Source organism: Candida metapsilosis (genome assembly GCF_017655625.1).
Source record: "Candida metapsilosis strain BP57 chromosome Unknown scaffold2, whole genome shotgun sequence".
NCBI lineage: Eukaryota > Fungi > Ascomycota > Pichiomycetes > Serinales > Debaryomycetaceae > Lodderomyces > Lodderomyces metapsilosis.
The window spans coordinates 2853862-2872117 of NW_027138160.1; the positions used below are offsets into that span (position 1 = coordinate 2853862).

Below are 18256 nucleotides of genomic sequence, written 5' to 3' on the forward strand. Positions count from 1 at the left end.
TTGTTTTCTTTTTTTTGTAAATAGAAACCAGTTGTTTCGTCTCACCATGTGCGTGAAGAAAAGTATCACAAAAGATTGTGTAATTAATTTTAACCGACAACAAAAACATCAATTCTAGTAATTTATACTATCGACAATGTCTACACCGATCGCTGGAGGGCTGTCGAAGCCAAATAACCAAAGGAGCTTGAGTGGCGACATACGTGATCCTGGCTCGTCTGCTGTGCTGCTTACTGGAAGTACTTCCAAAAATAGGTCAACGAGCGTACTGCGGAGAGTGTCGAGACCATCGTTGAAAAAAGCTGGCAGCATTAGTCATCCCAAATTGATATACTCAGTGGATGATGATATCAATGAGCAAGTGAGTGAAAACGGAGAGGGAAACGCTGGAGAAGACCAAGACTCTACGCTCAGGAATGACAAAAATTATCTCGAAGGGTATAGCGATGCATTAAGAGCATTTCACCATAGGAAGAGCAAAAGTCCAATGAGACTGTACCAAGACCTTTCTGAGAGAACACCATTACGAACACCTAATGAGTTGGCAGATATTGAGTCAGTAATTGCTAGAGACTTGCAAGAAGCAGAAGAAAATATTAGGAGACTTAGAGCAACAGATGGAAAGAGATTCGGTAGTGTGGATAAGCTAGATATCACAGAAGATCAGCAAGGGGGTGAAGGTGCAGAAGACGGAGAAGCCGATGAAAATGAGTCAATTCATTCAAACTCCTCCACAGAATCTTTGAATTTGAAAGATAGGCAACATGCCATTAATGAAACACATCCTTTCGGTATAAAGATTTGGAAGCCTTCTTTGTACAAAAAGAAAAGATCAGTTGCTACAAGGGCAGATGAGGATATACATGATTTTGATCCACGACGTCCAACGTCTTCAAGAATATTTTGGGGAGTAAGGTTAACGAATGTGATGTGGAGTTTAACAGCTGGATTGTTGATCTACGTGGCTTGTTTACTAGGAGCAGCATTTGTTTTTATATTCTCCGGCTTTGCCATAAAGTCAGGTCTGAGATTATACGTGAGAGCATTTTTAAGATTGGGGAGGTACTGGCTTTATCCTTTTGGTAAGTTTGTACTTTTGAATAGGGAGCAAAACTATATGGATGAAGACCAGTTAGAAGGAAGAACCCTTAATGAGTTCCACCAGTGGAGGTTGCAAGAAGAAGGACGGCTTTTCTTTGCTCCGCCAAGGCGTTACACTGGCTCGGCAGAAGAGTCAGCTCCATTGATGAAGGACCATAAAGGAAGACCCTTGAGAGATGCATACAATTCATTAGAATCAGACAATGGTCAGAATGAGCAACAACAAGGCGATGGTGATGCTGATGACAATGAGGAAACCAACGACATCAAGGTTAGGTTTTTTGGACGTGGTGACTGGACAGCGGGAAGAATCGCGTTCTATTTGTACTTTTACGTAATAGTGCAACCAATTTCGTACTTTTTTGGTCTCCTCAGTTGGTTAATTGTGTTTACCATCCCCATGGCTAATATTACCTCAACGTTAAATGATCATGTTAGACGTCATCCATTGGCGTTGGATTTTGAAATGGAAAAAGAATATTATAAGAGGAGAGAGAAGGATCCATCTTTAAAAAAGAAGAAACAGGTGATTCTATTATGTACCTATAGATGTTGTGGATGGCATTACTACAAATACACCATTGATGGTACAAACATTTTCTTTATCAATTTACTTTTCATGGTTTTATTTGTCATTGTTGATTTCTATTTCCTAAAAGAGTCATTACATTGGGATTCTTTCTTGACGGATTCAAACATTATTTTCTGCTTGTGTTTGTTTTCGATTATTCCATTGGCATACTTTATCGGGCAAGCAGTTGCATCCATTTCAGCGCAGTCCTCGATGGGTGTTGGTGCAGTTATCAATGCATTCTTTTCAACTATTGTCGAAATTTTCCTTTATTGCGTAGCTTTGAATCAGTCCAAGGGGAAATTAGTGGAAGGATCAATGATTGGATCCATACTTGGTGGTGTCTTGCTACTCCCAGGATTGTCCATGTGTGGAGGCGCTTTGAAGCGGAAAACTCAGAGATACAATCCTCGTTCCGCTGGTGTTTCTTCAACAATGTTGCTATTTGCAATGGTTACCATGTTTGCTCCATCCTTGTTTTACCAAATTTATGGCTCATACGAAATCAAATGTAGTGGGTGTGCTGAAGGAAAGGGGCTCGATGACTGTGAAAAGTGTCGGTTTACTCAACCATCTTTTACATTGGATCCTTTGTATTACAAGGTTGTTAAACCTTTTTCATTGATTGTTGCCATTGCATTGTTTGCGGCATATGTATGTGGTTTGTTTTTCACCTTGAGGACGCATGCTTCGTTAATTTGGGCAACAAATTCGCACGAAGCGGTGAAGAAGGAAGAACAAAGAAGTCCGAGCCTTGCTGATGTATCAGGATTGGAACAAATTAGACAACAACTGTCACAGCAAAAGTTGGCTATCGCTCCACCGCGAAACTTGGATAGAAGATCCGTTGACAGTATAGTATCTGCGTCGGATGCTGACGTGACTAAAGAAGGGAAAGAAGATGCTGGAGAAAACGGAGGCCATGATGCTCCCAACTGGTCTAAAAAGAAATCGACCATAATTTTACTAGGAGCTACTATTTTGTATGCCATCATTGCTGAGATCCTTGTCGATAATGTCGATTCTATCCTTGCTGACTTCCCAATAGATCCAAAGTTCTTAGGGTTGACTATCTTTGCATTGGTTCCAAATACCACTGAGTTTTTAAATGCCATTTCGTTTGCTATTGGAGGTAATGTTGCCTTATCAATGGAGATTGGTAGTGCTTATGCATTGCAGGTTGTTTTAATTCAAATCCCCAGTTTGGTCGTTTATTCTGTTTTGAAGGATTTTGTCAATGTTGAGCAAATATTTTCGTTGGTGTTTCCACGATGGGATATTATTGCAACATTGATATCAATTTATTTATTTACATACATCTATGCCGAAGGAAAGTCAAACTATTTCAAAGGCGTCATTTTGATTTTGATTTATCTTGTGGTAATGATTGGATTTTGGTTTAATGGTATCCTCGACGACTTGGATGATGGTTTGGGGAACTATCTGGTGTTGCGTGGATTTAAGTGGATGTAGAGTTTTGTGTATTACGTCAAAATCGAAAAGAAGGAAAAAAAGAAATTAACTCAACTCGACAAACTCTCTTTCTTCAACTATGAACGTTGATAAATTCATCTTGTTTGGTGACTCAATTACACAGTACAGTAATGAGGTAGTTGATGGATTTGCCCTCCAGCCTGAACTTCAAAACGCGTACGTCAGACGTCTCGATATTCTCAATCGTGGTTTCAGTGGATACAATTCAGAGCATGCTAGGTTGATTCTCCCCAAGGTGCTTGAATCTGAGTTGAACGAATCTAAGGATAATATCAAGTTGATGACAATTTTCTTTGGAACAAACGATGGGTTCATTGATAATAATCCAATCCAACCTGTTGAGTTATCAAGGTACAAGGAGAATATTGCATATTTGGTGGGACTAGCTCTTGAGAATAATATCAAGCCAATTGTGATTGGACCCAGTTTGCATGATTATAAGCTTGGAGCTGAGAACTTTGAAGAGTTGAAAGATTACGAGGCCGCTACTTGCGAACGATACTGGCATTATTCTGAAGGAGCAAAGAGTGTTTGCCAAAAGCTCAATGTTCCCTTTATTGATTTATGGGACGAGTTTAGGAAAGATAGTGGTTGGACGAGGGAGCAGTTGTTTGGGTTTAGGAAAGACTCGCCAGATTCGGAAGTCAATTCGTTGAGTGACTACTTAAACGATGGTATTCACTTCACCCCAAAGGCTTACAAGATATTACACAAGGCGATTGTGAAATGTATAGAGGAAAATTACCCTGAGTATTTGCCTCAAAACTTGCCATACAATTTAGCGTACTGGGGAGACATTGACCCAACCGATTTGAACTCCATTTTCAAGGAACAAAAGTCGTTACATTTATAGATCTATACTAATCCGAGTCTAGCTCGATAGATTGACTTTCCTCTATATCCTTTTCACTCTTTGCTCTTTTTTCATCTCTGGTACTCAAGTAGAATACCACTTGTGTCAAAATGAGTCCTACTGAAGCCAATACAGCTGTGTATGTAAACCCAATAAAATATTCAGGTTTGTCGTTGGTGTTCCAGACAAGGATAGGGACCCACGCTCCTGTCACATATGCCAACGTATTTGTAACCACAACAACAAAGTTTCTCTTCAAATCATCAGCGTAGAGTAACCGATTAACCCAGGAGAATATAAATGGTTGACCCCACATTGTAGGTATTCCAACTAAGAAGTAAGAAAACCAATGCAATCCCAATGGGATACTCCAAGAAGCAAGCAAAGCACATCCTATGATCAAACAGACGAAAAAGGCATTGACAAACCACACATTCTTCTTTCCTCCTAAAATGTCGTTTGTATAAGCAAAGACTATAGTCACCACAATAGAGATAGCGCTAAGGATTGACGGCCATGTGTTGTACACACTTGATGGTTTGTGTAAATAATTCTTCATAAACGATTGAAAAGTAGGTTGAGTATTAGCAGCACAACTGTTGTTGTAGCACAAGAATAGCAAAGGAAAAACGTATATGTGCCAAGTGTTGAAGAATGACTTAATCTTTTGCCATGTAAATGGTTGTCTTGTGTTTAATTGAGCCCCGATTAACCTTCTCCTCTCCAATCCCACCAACTTGTCCTCCTCAGTAAAATAAAATGCGTCAGTAGTCAGCGGTGTATTTGGATCAACAATCATAGTATAGATACCAATTGGGAAACTAATGATTGCATCAAATACAAACATCCACTTAAAAGGAGGTAAGCTGGAGTGACCGAACCTTTTGATGATAGCTTCTTGCAAAACTGGACTAATGATCCCTGCTAAACCTGAACTAATGGCAAAATATGATGAACGTTTCAGCAATTCTGGGGTACCATAGTTAGACCCCAACAAGTATTCCAAAGCAGGGAAGTAACCCGACTCTAAAAACCCTATAAAGAACCTTAAAGCGTACATCCCTTTTATATTTGTTGGGGGCACAGTAATCATCAACAATGTCAAGATCAGCCACAAAATTTCCAACCCACCAAGATAGAACCGGGCCGAGATTCTATGCAAAATCATATTGGAAGGAATTTGGCCAATAATGTACCCGACAGTAAACAATGTAACCATATAATTGTACTGGTTGTTATTCATGTCGTAATACTCCTCCATTCCATTAACATAAGCGGTGGTCACATTCGATTGATTTAAATTCTTGATAAAATAACCCAAACAAGATGAGGTTAATAAAAAGAAGTCCAACTTGAATAAATACTTTTGCTCTTTGGGGTGTTTTCCTGTGCCATCCCAAAAGAATCTTTTGATTTTGAAGCTCAAAGAGTTGTCTCTCTGCTCTATTTCCTCTGGAGTCAATGTTTGACTTGAGATATCAATATATTGCGATGGGATTTGCTTTTGAGTCACACTAATTTCATTATCTTTAGTGGGTTGCAAAGGTTGATCTGAAGAAGCGGATGAGTTTGTTGAGACTGTTGCAAGTCTCCCAACTTCTTCCTGTGCCAAGATTAGATTCTTCAAGTTGACCATAGTCGGATGTTGCTAATTCAAGATTTAGCTTGGCAGTTTGAGAATAAAAGTCACTTTATATACATCCCTTGCTGTTTGGAAATCACAGGGGTTTGAAGATTGTTTATTGTTTCAAGGGGCGGAAGATATTGTGGCGTCTTTAATTTTAATTAAGTGTTGAACAATAAAAAATGCAATAAGCGATATACATCCAATATGATTTGTAATCATAAACAATATAAAAGAACAGGGGAATATCTAGGTATTAGGTGATTATTGCTAATAAAAAAAATTGTGGCGCACAATTAAAGCGTATTGTATGCTTTATTGACAGGACTAAAGTGCGACTAATTTTTTGGTGTGGCTCACACACGTGAAGGTCCTTTAATGACGAATTATAAGCCATGGTGGACACTGAGCTCCCCACCGTTCACAGAGCAGTTTGATACACGCTTTCACTTTGGTTTTTCCACATCTTTGAGCGGTCACCACGCCTTACATCGTGGCGTAATCGCTTATCTTTATCTCGCAATTGTGGTTGCAAAAAAAAAAAAAATTTTAGATCTGTCTGGAAAGGAGATAGACATGTGCACAAAATTGCTGCATAGAAGACAACAACCTCTCTGCTGTCAACTTCTTTCGGTATACATGGGCATGGAAGCGTATGCAGTGGATGGTTTTTTTTTTCTTTGAGGGGAGGCGTCTTGTTGATATATTGAAGCGCCAATTCGGCTAAACAAGTGCATCACTAATGAGCCATGTCAGCATAAACAATCACACAGAACACTATTAGAGTTTCAACTTCTTACTCCCAGCTTGACTCAACCATGACGTGGTTTCACAGGGATTAAAAGCGGCCCGATTTCGTCTCCGGTAGCGCCCACCCCAAAATGAGTGAGTCAATACAAAAAAAAAAAAAAACTTTAAAAACCTCATGTACACCAACCCAACACGCCAAATCAAAATATGACAAACTCGGGGACTCATCAAAGACTGTTTACCATTGTTGTTAAGATAGGGTCCTCGTCCTTGGTTGATGCTGTTACCAGAGAGCCTAGAATTGCAAACATGGCGCTCATTGTCGAGACCATCACCAAGCTTCGTCGACAAGGACACAAGATTATCATAGTTTCCTCGGGTGCTATAGCTTTTGGTATGAAAGTGATGAGGTTGGATACAAAGCCATCCAAGCTATCTGCAGTGCAAGCACTTGCGTCCATTGGTCAGGGCAAGCTAATAGGTTTGTTTAACGATTTGTTTCGTCAAATGGACCAGACAACTGCACAGATATTGATTACAAGGAATGATATAGTAGACTATACTCAATACAAGAATGCCAAAAATACAATCAATGAGTTATTAGAGATGGGTGTGATTCCCATCGTTAACGAAAATGATACTTTATCCGTTTCAGAAATCAAATTCGGTGATAATGATACGCTATCTGCTATAACCGCGGGAATGATCCATGCAGATTATTTGTTTCTCATGACTGATGTTGAATGCTTGTACACTGACAACCCAAGAACGAATCCCAATGCAGAACCTATCTTGGTGGTGGACAGTATTGATGATTTGAATGTGAGTACCAATGAAGATGCTGGATCAAATGTTGGAACTGGTGGAATGACAACCAAGTTAATTGCTGCGGGACTAGCTACCAACGTTGGGGTCACAACCATCATTACTTTGTCAACCCAGCCACATTACATACTCGATATCGTTGCTCATATACAATCGCAAGATGAAGGATTGATTATTGCAGAGCAGCGAGAAATTTTACAAAACGACATTCGGAAAAAGATTATTCCGTTACATACCAGGTTCCTCGCCTTGCCTCAAGATACTCAGATTAAATCAGATAGGAGATTTTGGATTCTCCATGGATTGAAAACCAAGGGTGCATTGATTATAGATGAAGGGTGTTTTGCCGCCCTTACAAGGAGAGATAGAGCAGGTCTATTACCCGCGGGAGTCATTGACGTAGTGGGGAACTTTCATGAAAATGAGTGTGTAGCAATAAAGGTGGTTGCTGATCGGACTAAATTGTCAGAACAGGATATGGTGGAGGTTGGACATTGCCGTGTAAACTACACTGCCAATGAGATAAGATTGATCAAGGGCCACCAAAGTAGCCAAATAGAGTCCATATTAGGGTACGCTGATAGTGAATATGTTGCTCATCGAGACAACTTGGCATTTCCACCTGTGACCCCATCCTCAGTATAGTTTGTATATAGAAAATAATTTATCGCCAGAAAGTTTTATCGCCAGAAAAAAAAGGAAACCTTTTCTTTGACAACAAAACACTTCACATGTGTGAAAGTTTCACTCATTCATGATCCCTTATATAATAGATCCCCTAATAGATGATCTACCGTTGAAGGAAAATGAATACATATCCGCAGTCTCTGCACACGATCGCAATGTTTATATTGGAACATCAAAAGGAAATATTCTCCACTATCATCTTTTCGAAGATGCAACAGACTACTTGCTAATCACGCTGTTGTCAATTGGAGCTAAGGAGGTATCTCAAATGGTGGCTTCTGAACAGTTGCAAAAGTTGTTTCTTACAGTCGACCGCACGCTAATGGTGTATCTGTTACCGGAACTCAGCCCCATTAACGCAAGGCAATTGAAAAATGTGCGTCGCATATGTTTAACAACCAATGGGTTAATGCTTGTCAAGCAGTCGGGCGTTCATATTGTTCAACTTCAGGAAAATACCTGGAAACTAATTCGAGAGTTTAAATACGAAGGTGCTGTATCAGGAGCAGCGCCGATTAATAACTTAATTTTGTTAGCGAATGACGAATCATATGAAGTGCTAGATACCCGATCTGGAAGAGCTATGCCACTTTTTGGCTATAAATCAGACACAAATGTGTCACCTTTGATTGTGCCTTTTGAAACACCACATTCGACGGAATACCTACTTACGGTTGCATCCGATGAGAATACCTCCATTGCGCAATTTATCAATGACTCTGGAGACGTTACTAGAGGTACTTTGACATGGTTGGGTCTAGGGTATCCTCGCGGTGGTGTACTTATTAGTTGGCCCTATGCTTTTGCCTTGTTTGAACATTCGATAGTAGTGTCATCCTTGGAGACTCTTGAAACGGTCATGGAAATAGATGTTAGTGCACTGAGTGGGGAAGAATTCCATATTCAAGATGTTACAGTTTTCTTTATGGATAAATCGCTGGAAGCGGTGACTGGTCTGCCGACTGAGCTGAGTTCAAGCAAAGTTTTGTTTAATAAGTCAAAGTTGTTTGTTGTTCGTCAAGAGAATGAACTCGTATCTGCGAATAAATTGTTTTTGGAAGCAATGGAGTCTAACGACTTTGAGCATTTTCTGACTCCTCTTGACGGGGATTCCAAATACTTGCACATTCTCAAGACCATGGCCGCTTTCTTAACCGAAAAGGACCCAATTGAATTGCTTATGAAAAAGAAGAATGGTCATCTAATCATTGAACCAAATTTGGCCCTTCGATTGTTGGGCTATGATTTTTTTCCGGCCAAAGTCTATCCCGGCTTGAAGGATATTATAGATATGTGGGACTTTAAAGATGAGGAAACTACGAAACGGTACTTGCTGGAGCTAAAACCGGCAGAAATGAGTGACGAGGCAAGATTATTGAGCTACAAACTCCTCTCTGAGCTTGCGGCTTTGGTTTCAATGGATAAATGGACTTTTTCTGAGAACGACAAATTGATAATAAATGAATTGATTGAAAGGAACCAAATAACTCAGGTTTCGCGTGTTTACCAGTTGATTCCTACACTGCCAGCAGTGGCATCTGCGTACAAGGATTTTCTATCTCAACACTTGAATGCTGATTTGATAGACGATGCATTAAAGTTTCTTTCTGAGGAACAACTCGACGAGAAAGATTATAGTAAATTGATACTAGACATCATCAAGCTAAACAAAAGCAAAGGTTACGCTTTTATGAGAAAGTCCACAAGATATCGAGAGATTAACCAAAAAATTTTAAATGAGTTGTCAGATGATCTGAAGGGAGAAATCGATTACGCTTTACTACGAATTGAACTACTTGAATCGACATTTAATGATAATATGGCATTGCGAAAAGATTTGTCAAACTTGGTATGTTCTACCTTGTCTTTGGTGTACAATGACGACGCGAAAGAGTATCTCCGAAAGTTACACGAGGAGTACAAAGAGATGAACCGACTCTCAAAAGATAAGTGGCCAAAGATATCCTGGATCGACTTTTTAGGTTTAGCTAGGGGAAAAAACTATCAGATATTCACTGAGTTGTACATCAAGGCTTTTGAGTTAGTTGATAAAGATGACGCTCTAGATGAGCCACTTTTCGCCTATCACAAGCTTTGTAAAACACAAGACGTTTTAGGATTGCTAAAATTTGGAGATTACTCCAGTGCAGAACAAGTATCTTTGGGAAAGCCAGTTTCACCACAGAAGCGACATTACAAACTCGATTCTCAACAAGCTGATATTGATAGAGAGCAGCTTTTGCTCATTTTCAAGCACTATTTGGAATCATACGAACATGAACCTGTTGAGCCCGCAATCCGGCATTTTGTCGAATCTTATAGCCATTTCATTTCCCCGGTAACTTTAATCAAGCTACTTCCCAATCAATTTCCATTAGCATTCTTAACAAAGTTTTTAAAAACTTCCCTCCTCAGCTTACAAAACCAATCAAGAGAAAAGGTCATGACTAAATCAATCATCAAGTCAGAATTATCTAGAACCAAACATTTAATAAATGATTTTCTATAGAATACCTAATAGAAGCATAATATAGTCAAATAATATACCATACCAAAAGATAAATCCAGTTTGAATATTAGATGTAAATGCACTCCAACAACTTTTTTCATCATCAAGGTTAACGTTGATAATTTGCTTGTACAATCTCGTGATAGCTATAGCTCCTGCAATGTAGAATCCAGGGCCCATGGAATTCATAACTCCAGCCGTCGTGTAAAGACCTGCTTGGGTCACTGTTAATCCTTTGAGGATTGGCTTAGTCTTGTCTCCCCATGCCAATGCGGTTGATTTTATACCTGCGTTGATGTCATATTTCTTATCTTGATGAGCATAGATAGTATCATAGGTCAAACACCAGATCCAGTTTGAAAGAAACAATGGTGCTGCCACCCACAAGTTTAAAGGAGCACCAACGGCTGGGAATCCCAAAAGACACCCCCAACTGAAACAAATTGACAACATAGCTTGTGGATAATAGGTGAAGCGTTTAAACAATGGGTAAGCAAAAACAAATGGCAAAGAAAATGCTCCTAGGTAGAAACATTCCCATGGTAAGCTTAATAAAACAGCCAATCCAGCAAAGCATTGAACACCAAGCCATGCAACAGCTTGAGGCACAGTAACTCTTCCACTGGTGATTGGTCTTTCCATTGTTCTTGACACTTGATTGTCCAAGTTTCTGTCCCAAATGTCGTTTATAGTACAACCAGCGCCTCTCATGATAAGTGCACCTGCAGAAAACAATCCAATTGCACCAAGCGTGGTAGTTAATGGTGCGGCAATGGAGTACGCAGCCATGGTTATTCCCCAGTAAGATGGAATCAACAATAACCAAGTGCCAACGGGCTTTTCCAATCTCATGAGCTCCAAGTATGGTATCCACTTCTCTGGAAGGTGCTTAAGCCAGCCCAATTTTGCGTCTCTGGTAAGCCTTGCAAGTTCAAGTTCTTGCGGGGTAAACTTTGACCTTGCTAGCTCGATTTGAGCTTGGTGCGCGGTGAGTTTTGCATTCTTCAATTGAGATAATATAGTGCAGGTGGAGAAAAGCCTTTTTGAGGTTGGCGCTCTCAAAGGAGACAACAAACGAATGGAGGCCATTGTTGATGAACAGCAAAAATGTGACAAGCTGATAATTATTTTTATTTTTTTTTTTTTGTCTTCTTTTTCCATTTGCCTGTTTTGTGTTTGGTCAATTGACCTCGGCATCGAATGCTTCAAACTCCAGCTCGTTGTTTGGCAGTAATCTTTCCCTCATTACTCTATGTCCATCGATTACAGTTTTTAAATTGGTGTACTCTGTCAGTGATCCATCTGCTATCGGTTTGAATGTGAATATTTGTCTGCACATTGGACACAACCCCTTGGATGACTCTTGCTCGAGCCATTTCAATATGCAATGTAGGTGGAAGTTGTGAGTGCATCCATCCCCTAAGATGATTGGGCATTCATCTCCGGGGTACTTGCAAGTGGGGCATGCGCCATCGAAGGAAACTCGACAGATCCCGCATAACTCTTCAATGTATCCGCTGTTATTGCCATTGTTGGGAAGAGATGATGATAAATCCCAATGCCAAGTGCAAAAACCCTTCCATTCAAGTACAGTCACCTTCATTTTTCCTTCCTATGTGGGTTTTATTCAGTTGGATTGTATACGAATCAGTGTTGATTCTGGTTTATGTGTTTTTGTTTTTGTTTTTGTTTTTTTTTTTTGTAACGCGAATTTATGTCTAAATTTCTCTATGTATTCTTCTTATAAACTAAACCTTTGAAAATATCAAATGAATTACCATCTGGTTGTAAGTGTAAAACTTCATGATTCCTTTCATCTTCAGCAATGAGCAACCCATATTCAGGTGTGATACCTTTGATCACACAAGTTCTCGACTCGCCATGATCACCACAAACAACTACCCTTTGATCAGAGTGAAACCATCTCTTGTAATACAATGGGAGGAATGGTCGCAATCCTGACTTTTTGAAAACGGTGTAGAATTGATCAATGGTAAAGACAAGCTTTGCTAGCAAAATTTCGATTTCATATGGTGGCAATGCAGGTTGGCCTTTGCTGACTCTAAGGTCATTGAGTTTTTGCAACACTAAATTCAAAGATGTAGTGGGTGCATCATTGGAGACATTGACGCCCCCGCCCCAAACCAAATTGAACTCGCCATCAATATATTGTGAATTGATCAATGCACCGGATACCTTGACGTATTTCTCGTCATTTCCATCAACTGTAGATCCCACTTCATGTTTCGTGTCATTAAAGTATTCAGGCTTTAATATGAAAATATCGTTTGGCCACTTGAGACGCACGGGCAAATCCTCATACCCAACACCTTCACCGGAAACAACACTTCCATAACCAAGGATTGCTTCAATAAGAGCTAATCCACACAAATATTGTAATGTCACAATTGACGAGGACGCCAGTTCTGATTTAGGAATCTTAAATAAGATGGAGGTGGCTAGCACACCACGGGGATTGATCCAGACATTGCCACCCCTGCCTCGACCTGAAATTTGCGTCGATGCAGTTAGTGTGAATCCATGAGGGAGACACTTTAACCAATGCGGGTTCTTTTCAAGTATAGTGCTGGTTGAAGTAATCACCTCGGAGTATCCAAGAACGCCTCCAAATTCGGTCACCGCATCTTTTGACAATTTGCGAAGATTGTCAAAGTACTTTTGCAAATTGAAATATGGAGTCATTTTACCTGTAGGTATATTTCCTGATGTGATAAAGTTTACATGTTTGATCCCCTTTGTTGGATCTTCTTCCTCTTCTTCTAACTCATTTTGATGATTTTGTGGGTGAGATTCATCCTGAAATAAGAACAGATCATTATCATCTTTAAAGACTCCATTTTTAATATCCAAGTTCTCTTTAATGGTGGTGAAGATATTGGAAACTTTTCCTGAAAATGGTGAAGCAATGTACATGGGAGTAACCTTTGGTGTTATATCCTCAATATCGTCACTGACTCTGAGATCCAATTTCCTCAACAATTCACGCATAAACACTCTTCTTTGTGTGTCATTCTCATGGATTTTATCAACAACAGGCTGAAACTCTTTTTCAACATCTTTAAACAATTTGGGTGAAAATTCTGGATGTGGTCCAGTTAATATAACCGCCCCTTTACCTACTTTTCTGTAAACTATCGCAGCTTTTTCTTGGTCATCCACATCAGTCTTCTCATCATATCTTGCTAAAATCTCAACGTCTTTGAATTTTGCACTATCAAGGAAAATACCTCCGCCATTGTAATATGTGTAAACCAATTCGGGGGCATGTGGTAACGCATGTGTGTTTACCAGTAACTTGGAAGCCCTGGCTCCTACATGCAGCTGATATTTAAACCCTTTAAATGCACATCCTCCACAAGTACCTGGGAAAAATTCAAGTTCCCGAGATCCTGATACTTCTAAAGGTCCACCAACGTCGAACTCACATCTTGCTGAAGAGTAATAACCGCCAGCACAAAATCCAATAAATCTCCCTCCATCCTTGACGTACTTTTTAATCCTTCTATTCCCTTCTCCATTTAACGATTGACAATATGGTAAATCGGCTCCACCTGGGATCACCAACATTGAAGTCTTTCTCATCCATGGTTCAGTTAATAATACTGTTTCACTGACGGGAAGAACTGCATAGTATTTGGATAAGTGAAGACGTAACGAGTCGAGGCAATGTTTAACACTCTCGGTGGTTGTTCCGGGACCAGAGTACACCAACACATTCATAGCTGCTTCTGGAAAAGTTGCCAAAACCCCAACAAAAAAAAAATAAAAAAACATAAAAATTGAGAGCAAAAAAATATATTCCCTTTTCCGTGACTCAGAGTCATCAACCATGATAGAAGAGCAGGACAAGATAAAGCTAGATCCAAAGCCGGGATTCGTCATTAAAACCAAGATACTAGAGTCAAAGGAAACTTCACAGATTTCAACAAAAGCGTTTATCAATGTATGCCATGATCCACAAGTGCCGAGACCGTCAGATGAGTTTGAGCCAGAAGTAGTGTTTCCATTGATTATTGAAAACCAGTGGGAGATACCCATAGTTTTATCCAGTGTCAAAGAGTCGAAAGATAAAAAGGGGTTTCCGTCCTTGGTTTACGATTGCTGCATCAATGATGCTTGTTTTCGATGGTGCCAGATCAGCAAAGATTTGAGATTGATTTTGATTGAGTGGTGTATTGAATCAATCGAATTGATTAACTCTGTAACCTTGGAGAGGGATTACAGTGTTCCCAAAATGTTATCAAAGGGTGAGTTGACCCGAACTGAATTAACAAAGGAAGAGTTGAGTGATTTAGGGTTCAAGAAGTTACATGATTTACAACAGGATGAGACTTTAGGTTTGGTTGAAGAACTTAAATTGGGAAGCGATGAGGAGCAGGAGGAGGAGAACCTTCCCAGCCTATTTAATATAGGTGGAGAATCGGCGGCAAAAAAGCCAATGATTGAGGAACTTTGATGAAACTGGTACCTAGTAGTATAGATACGTAGTAGTATGATGACACGTTGCATCAAACTCAACAGAGCTGGCGCATTCGAATAGTTTATGCGATGCCGCGATTTTGCCTAATTAGGAAATTGACATGCGCTTTTGATAATCGCTGTTTTCGATCCCCTGTGTATGAACGTGTCATTAGGCATAGCAACTCCCATTGTCCTCATCGAGGACTCAGGGAGAAGCGGCTAGCGAATTTACTATGGTTTGTGAGGTATGCTAAAATGATCTTTCTCGACAGTGTAAAAGGTGGGAAGCGCAATTGAGATTACCCCACGGGGAATTTAATTTCATATATATATCACCAGTTCCATTTTATTTTCATCAATGGTGTGCTACTTGTTTGTCTGTTGCAGAAATGATTGGAGAAGAGTCGCTATTGACAGGGGCGTTTCAAACTTACGACTCGATTGACTCAATAGATGAGAATAAGAGGCTTTCGTTCTTTTCTGAGCTAAAACACTTACTTAAAGGGTCTGCGCCGTTAGTGGTAACATTCACCCTTCAATACTTTACAGCATTGATTTCCACAGTTTCGGCAGGAAAGCTTGGTTCGGGGGAACTAGCTGCGTATTCTTTAGGTATCTCAACATTTAATGTTGCAGGTTTGGCAGTTTTCCAGGATATTGTCACGAGCTTAGATACACTATGCTCGCAGGCTTATGGATCGGGTAATTTACACGGAGTGGGTTTGTATTTCCAAAAATGTTCGTTGATACTCTTAGCAGTAATGGTGCCTTTGGGGATTTTTTGGTGGAATTCAGGTGCTGCATTGGGATGGTTCATTAGTGATTCGCATTTGGTGGAAATGTCACAAACCTTTCTCAGATGGCATATCATTGGTGTCCCAGGTTTAATCTTTTTCGAATCTGGAAAACGTTTCTTGCAAGCGCAGCATATATTTCATGCTAGTACGTATGTATTGGGTATAGTGGCACCCATAAACTTTTTACTAAACTGGCTATTGGTTTGGCATAAAGGAACCAGCATTGGTTTCATTGGAATCCCAATTGCGATATCGATAACTTATTGGTGCATGTCCTTATTGTTGTTGGCATACGTCATTTACATCGATGGTGAAAAATGTTGGGGCGGTTTAAGCAGAAGCGCATTGGCAGGCTGGAATGTGGTGCTCAAGTTAGCTATTCCTGGGGTAGTCATGGTTATTGCTGAATTCATTGCGTTTGAGATTCAAATCTTTTTAGCAGCAAAATTCGGTACTGAGTCAATTGCGGCGCAGTCCATTGCTTCAAACTTGGCAGCCTTTTTATTTCAAATACCATTTGCTTATTCCGTGGTTATGAGCACACGCGTTGGCCATTACATTGGATTGGGCGACACTGAAGGGGCTAAGTTTGATTGCAAGGTATTTTCCACCTCCGCCCCCTTTGTGGGACTCCTCAACTTTTCGATCTTCTATTTTGGTAGATTCTCCTTGGCAAAGATTTTCACTAGTGACGATAAGGTGATATCCATTGCCGCGTGGTTAAACATTTTGGCCGGTATTAATCAATTTGCGGATGCGTATAATGTATTAGGGGCTGGTATTTTGAGAGGACAAGGTAGGCAAAAGATCGGGTCTGTGTTAAACTCAATTGCATTTTATGTTATTGCAATACCTTTGGGATATGTTTTAGCATTCTATTGGGATCTTGGATTAAGCGGACTTTGGTATGGGTTGATTTTGGGCGTTGTATTTTTAGCAGTGGGAGAGTGTATTGCCATCTATACAAGCGATTGGGATGAGATTGTTGCTGTATCGCAGAAATTGCATGGTCGAGTGTAGTAGAATAGTGAAATATAGGCTGCAAATGTATAAAGAAAAAAAAAAAAAAAAAAAAAATTTCGAATCGCAATCACCTCATCTCATATCACCTCCACACTTAACAATGGTAAAGAAATTCGACAAGAAGAACGCAACCACCTATAGCGTGGTTCATCGTGCTCATGACGATGCTCGGTTCTTTGATGATAATGCGACAAATGTCTTGGTTCCAACTGCCCAGTCTCAAAAATCAACAGGAAAGAAGGTGTTTTCCAAAAACGAGCTTGAGGCAAGGTTAAGGGACCAGGTTAGAGAAAATGAAGGTTTAGCGGCTCAGTATGGTATCACATTTGATGACTCAAAGTACGATTATATGCAACATTTGAAGCCTATAGGTAACGCAGATGGTGTCTTCATTCTGGCAAAAGAGCAGGAACAGCAGAGGCGACAACAGAAGCTAGATTTAGAAGCACTTTTGAAGGATCAACTACCTTCGACTGAAAAGCGTCAAGTAACAAGAGATTTGAATCAAAGTGTACCTGATGAGTTGAGGGGATTCAATCCTGATATGGATCCTAGACTAAGGGAAGTCCTTGAGGCATTAGAAGACGAAGCGTATATAGAGGAGGTTAAACACAGAAGTGGGGATGCAGAGCTAGATGATGAAGAGTATGATGATGATGTATTTGCAGATTTGTTGAAATCCGGTCAAGCCGAAGAAGACGATTACGATTATCAAGAAGATGAGGATTATGACGAATGGGACTTGGACAATTACGAAGATGAGTACAATGCAAAGTATGATGAACACCCGGAAGAAATTGTTGGTCAAGAAGGAGTGAATGAAGATTGGCAGCGAGATTTTATGAAGTTTAAAAAGGAGAGTAAAAATAAGGAAAATACATGGGATTCGGATGATGAATTTGAGGAGGAAAGTGAGGATGAGGTTGACAATGTGGGAGAATTGCCAGATATGAAAACCAAGCCCTCCAAATCGAATACCAAGTTGCGGAAAAAGAAAGGTGCCATGACAGATACATCCTCATTCTCAATGTCTTCGTCCGCTCTATTTAGATCAGAAGGGCTTTCTATTCTCGATGATCGGTACGAGCAAATGAATAAAAAATATAGTCGTACTGATGCTGCGGAACAGTATAAGCCATTTGACATGGATAGCGAAAGAAATGACTTTGCAGGATTGGTGGACGATTTCTTGGATAATTATGAGTTGGAGAGTGGTGGAAGAAAGTTGACAAAGAAGGATACAGAGAGAGCAAAATTGCAACAAGCAGCTAGCTCTGTGTCAAAAGGTAAGGCTGGAAGAACAATGAACTCTTCATTTGCTAGATTGAACATCAATTGAGTATAAATGTATAGAAATGCGACATTAAAATTCGACACTCGTAAGAAAAAGGAGAGAAAAGAAAAAAAATTATCATCGCTAGACCACACAACTACTACTACCTGGAGCAACATCTTGAGTCTACTAAGCAATCACGCGTTGAATCATCTCACTTACTGGAAGTGGCATCTTGAAGCATCAATTTGGGGAGTAAAGAAATCA

At 39.9% G+C, this 18256-nt stretch overlaps 9 protein-coding genes across 9 annotated transcripts; 6 read left to right on the forward strand and 3 right to left on the reverse strand. All coding sequences in view use genetic code 12, as the record gives it.

Annotated features, from left to right (window-relative positions):
• Positions 1-136: 136 nt before the first annotated feature.
• Positions 137-3145, forward strand: I9W82_002769 (uncharacterized protein; the record flags this gene model as incomplete). Its single annotated transcript, XM_067691660.1, has 1 exon — positions 137-3145. The coding sequence occupies one exon, from the start codon at positions 137-139 to the stop codon at positions 3143-3145; it is 3009 nt and encodes a 1002-aa protein (XP_067550004.1).
• Positions 3146-3224: 79 nt separating this feature from the next.
• On the forward strand, positions 3225-4019 carry IAH1 (isoamyl acetate-hydrolyzing esterase; the record flags this gene model as incomplete). The annotated part of the gene is made up of 1 exon (XM_067691662.1): positions 3225-4019. One exon carries the CDS (start codon positions 3225-3227, stop codon positions 4017-4019), a length of 795 nt encoding a protein of 264 aa, XP_067550005.1.
• A 7-nt stretch (positions 4020-4026) lies between these two features.
• On the reverse strand, positions 4027-5655 carry I9W82_002771 (uncharacterized protein; the record flags this gene model as incomplete). The annotated part of the gene is made up of 1 exon (XM_067691663.1): positions 4027-5655. One exon carries the CDS (start codon positions 5653-5655, stop codon positions 4027-4029), a length of 1629 nt encoding a protein of 542 aa, XP_067550006.1.
• Positions 5656-6600: 945 nt separating this feature from the next.
• Positions 6601-10404, forward strand: I9W82_002772 (glutamate 5-kinase; the record flags this gene model as incomplete). Its single annotated transcript, XM_067691664.1, has 3 exons — positions 6601-7842; positions 8165-10213; positions 10384-10404. 3 exons carry the CDS (start codon positions 6601-6603, stop codon positions 10402-10404), a joined length of 3312 nt encoding a protein of 1103 aa, XP_067550007.1.
• A 4-nt stretch (positions 10405-10408) lies between these two features.
• Positions 10409-11503, reverse strand: I9W82_002773 (4-hydroxybenzoate octaprenyltransferase; the record flags this gene model as incomplete). Its single annotated transcript, XM_067691665.1, has 1 exon — positions 10409-11503. One exon carries the CDS (start codon positions 11501-11503, stop codon positions 10409-10411), a length of 1095 nt encoding a protein of 364 aa, XP_067550008.1.
• Positions 11504-12142: 639 nt separating this feature from the next.
• Positions 12143-14155, reverse strand: I9W82_002774 (biotin--[acetyl-CoA-carboxylase] ligase; the record flags this gene model as incomplete). The annotated part of the gene is made up of 1 exon (XM_067691666.1): positions 12143-14155. The coding sequence occupies one exon, from the start codon at positions 14153-14155 to the stop codon at positions 12143-12145; it is 2013 nt and encodes a 670-aa protein (XP_067550009.1).
• A 109-nt stretch (positions 14156-14264) lies between these two features.
• I9W82_002775 (uncharacterized protein) lies at positions 14265-14891 on the forward strand (the record flags this gene model as incomplete). The annotated part of the gene is made up of 1 exon (XM_067691667.1): positions 14265-14891. One exon carries the CDS (start codon positions 14265-14267, stop codon positions 14889-14891), a length of 627 nt encoding a protein of 208 aa, XP_067550010.1.
• Positions 14892-15285: 394 nt separating this feature from the next.
• Positions 15286-16713, forward strand: I9W82_002776 (uncharacterized protein; the record flags this gene model as incomplete). The annotated part of the gene is made up of 1 exon (XM_067691668.1): positions 15286-16713. One exon carries the CDS (start codon positions 15286-15288, stop codon positions 16711-16713), a length of 1428 nt encoding a protein of 475 aa, XP_067550011.1.
• Positions 16714-16816: 103 nt separating this feature from the next.
• LTV1 (Ltv1p) lies at positions 16817-18055 on the forward strand (the record flags this gene model as incomplete). The annotated part of the gene is made up of 1 exon (XM_067691669.1): positions 16817-18055. The coding sequence occupies one exon, from the start codon at positions 16817-16819 to the stop codon at positions 18053-18055; it is 1239 nt and encodes a 412-aa protein (XP_067550012.1).
• Positions 18056-18256: the final 201 nt, after the last annotated feature.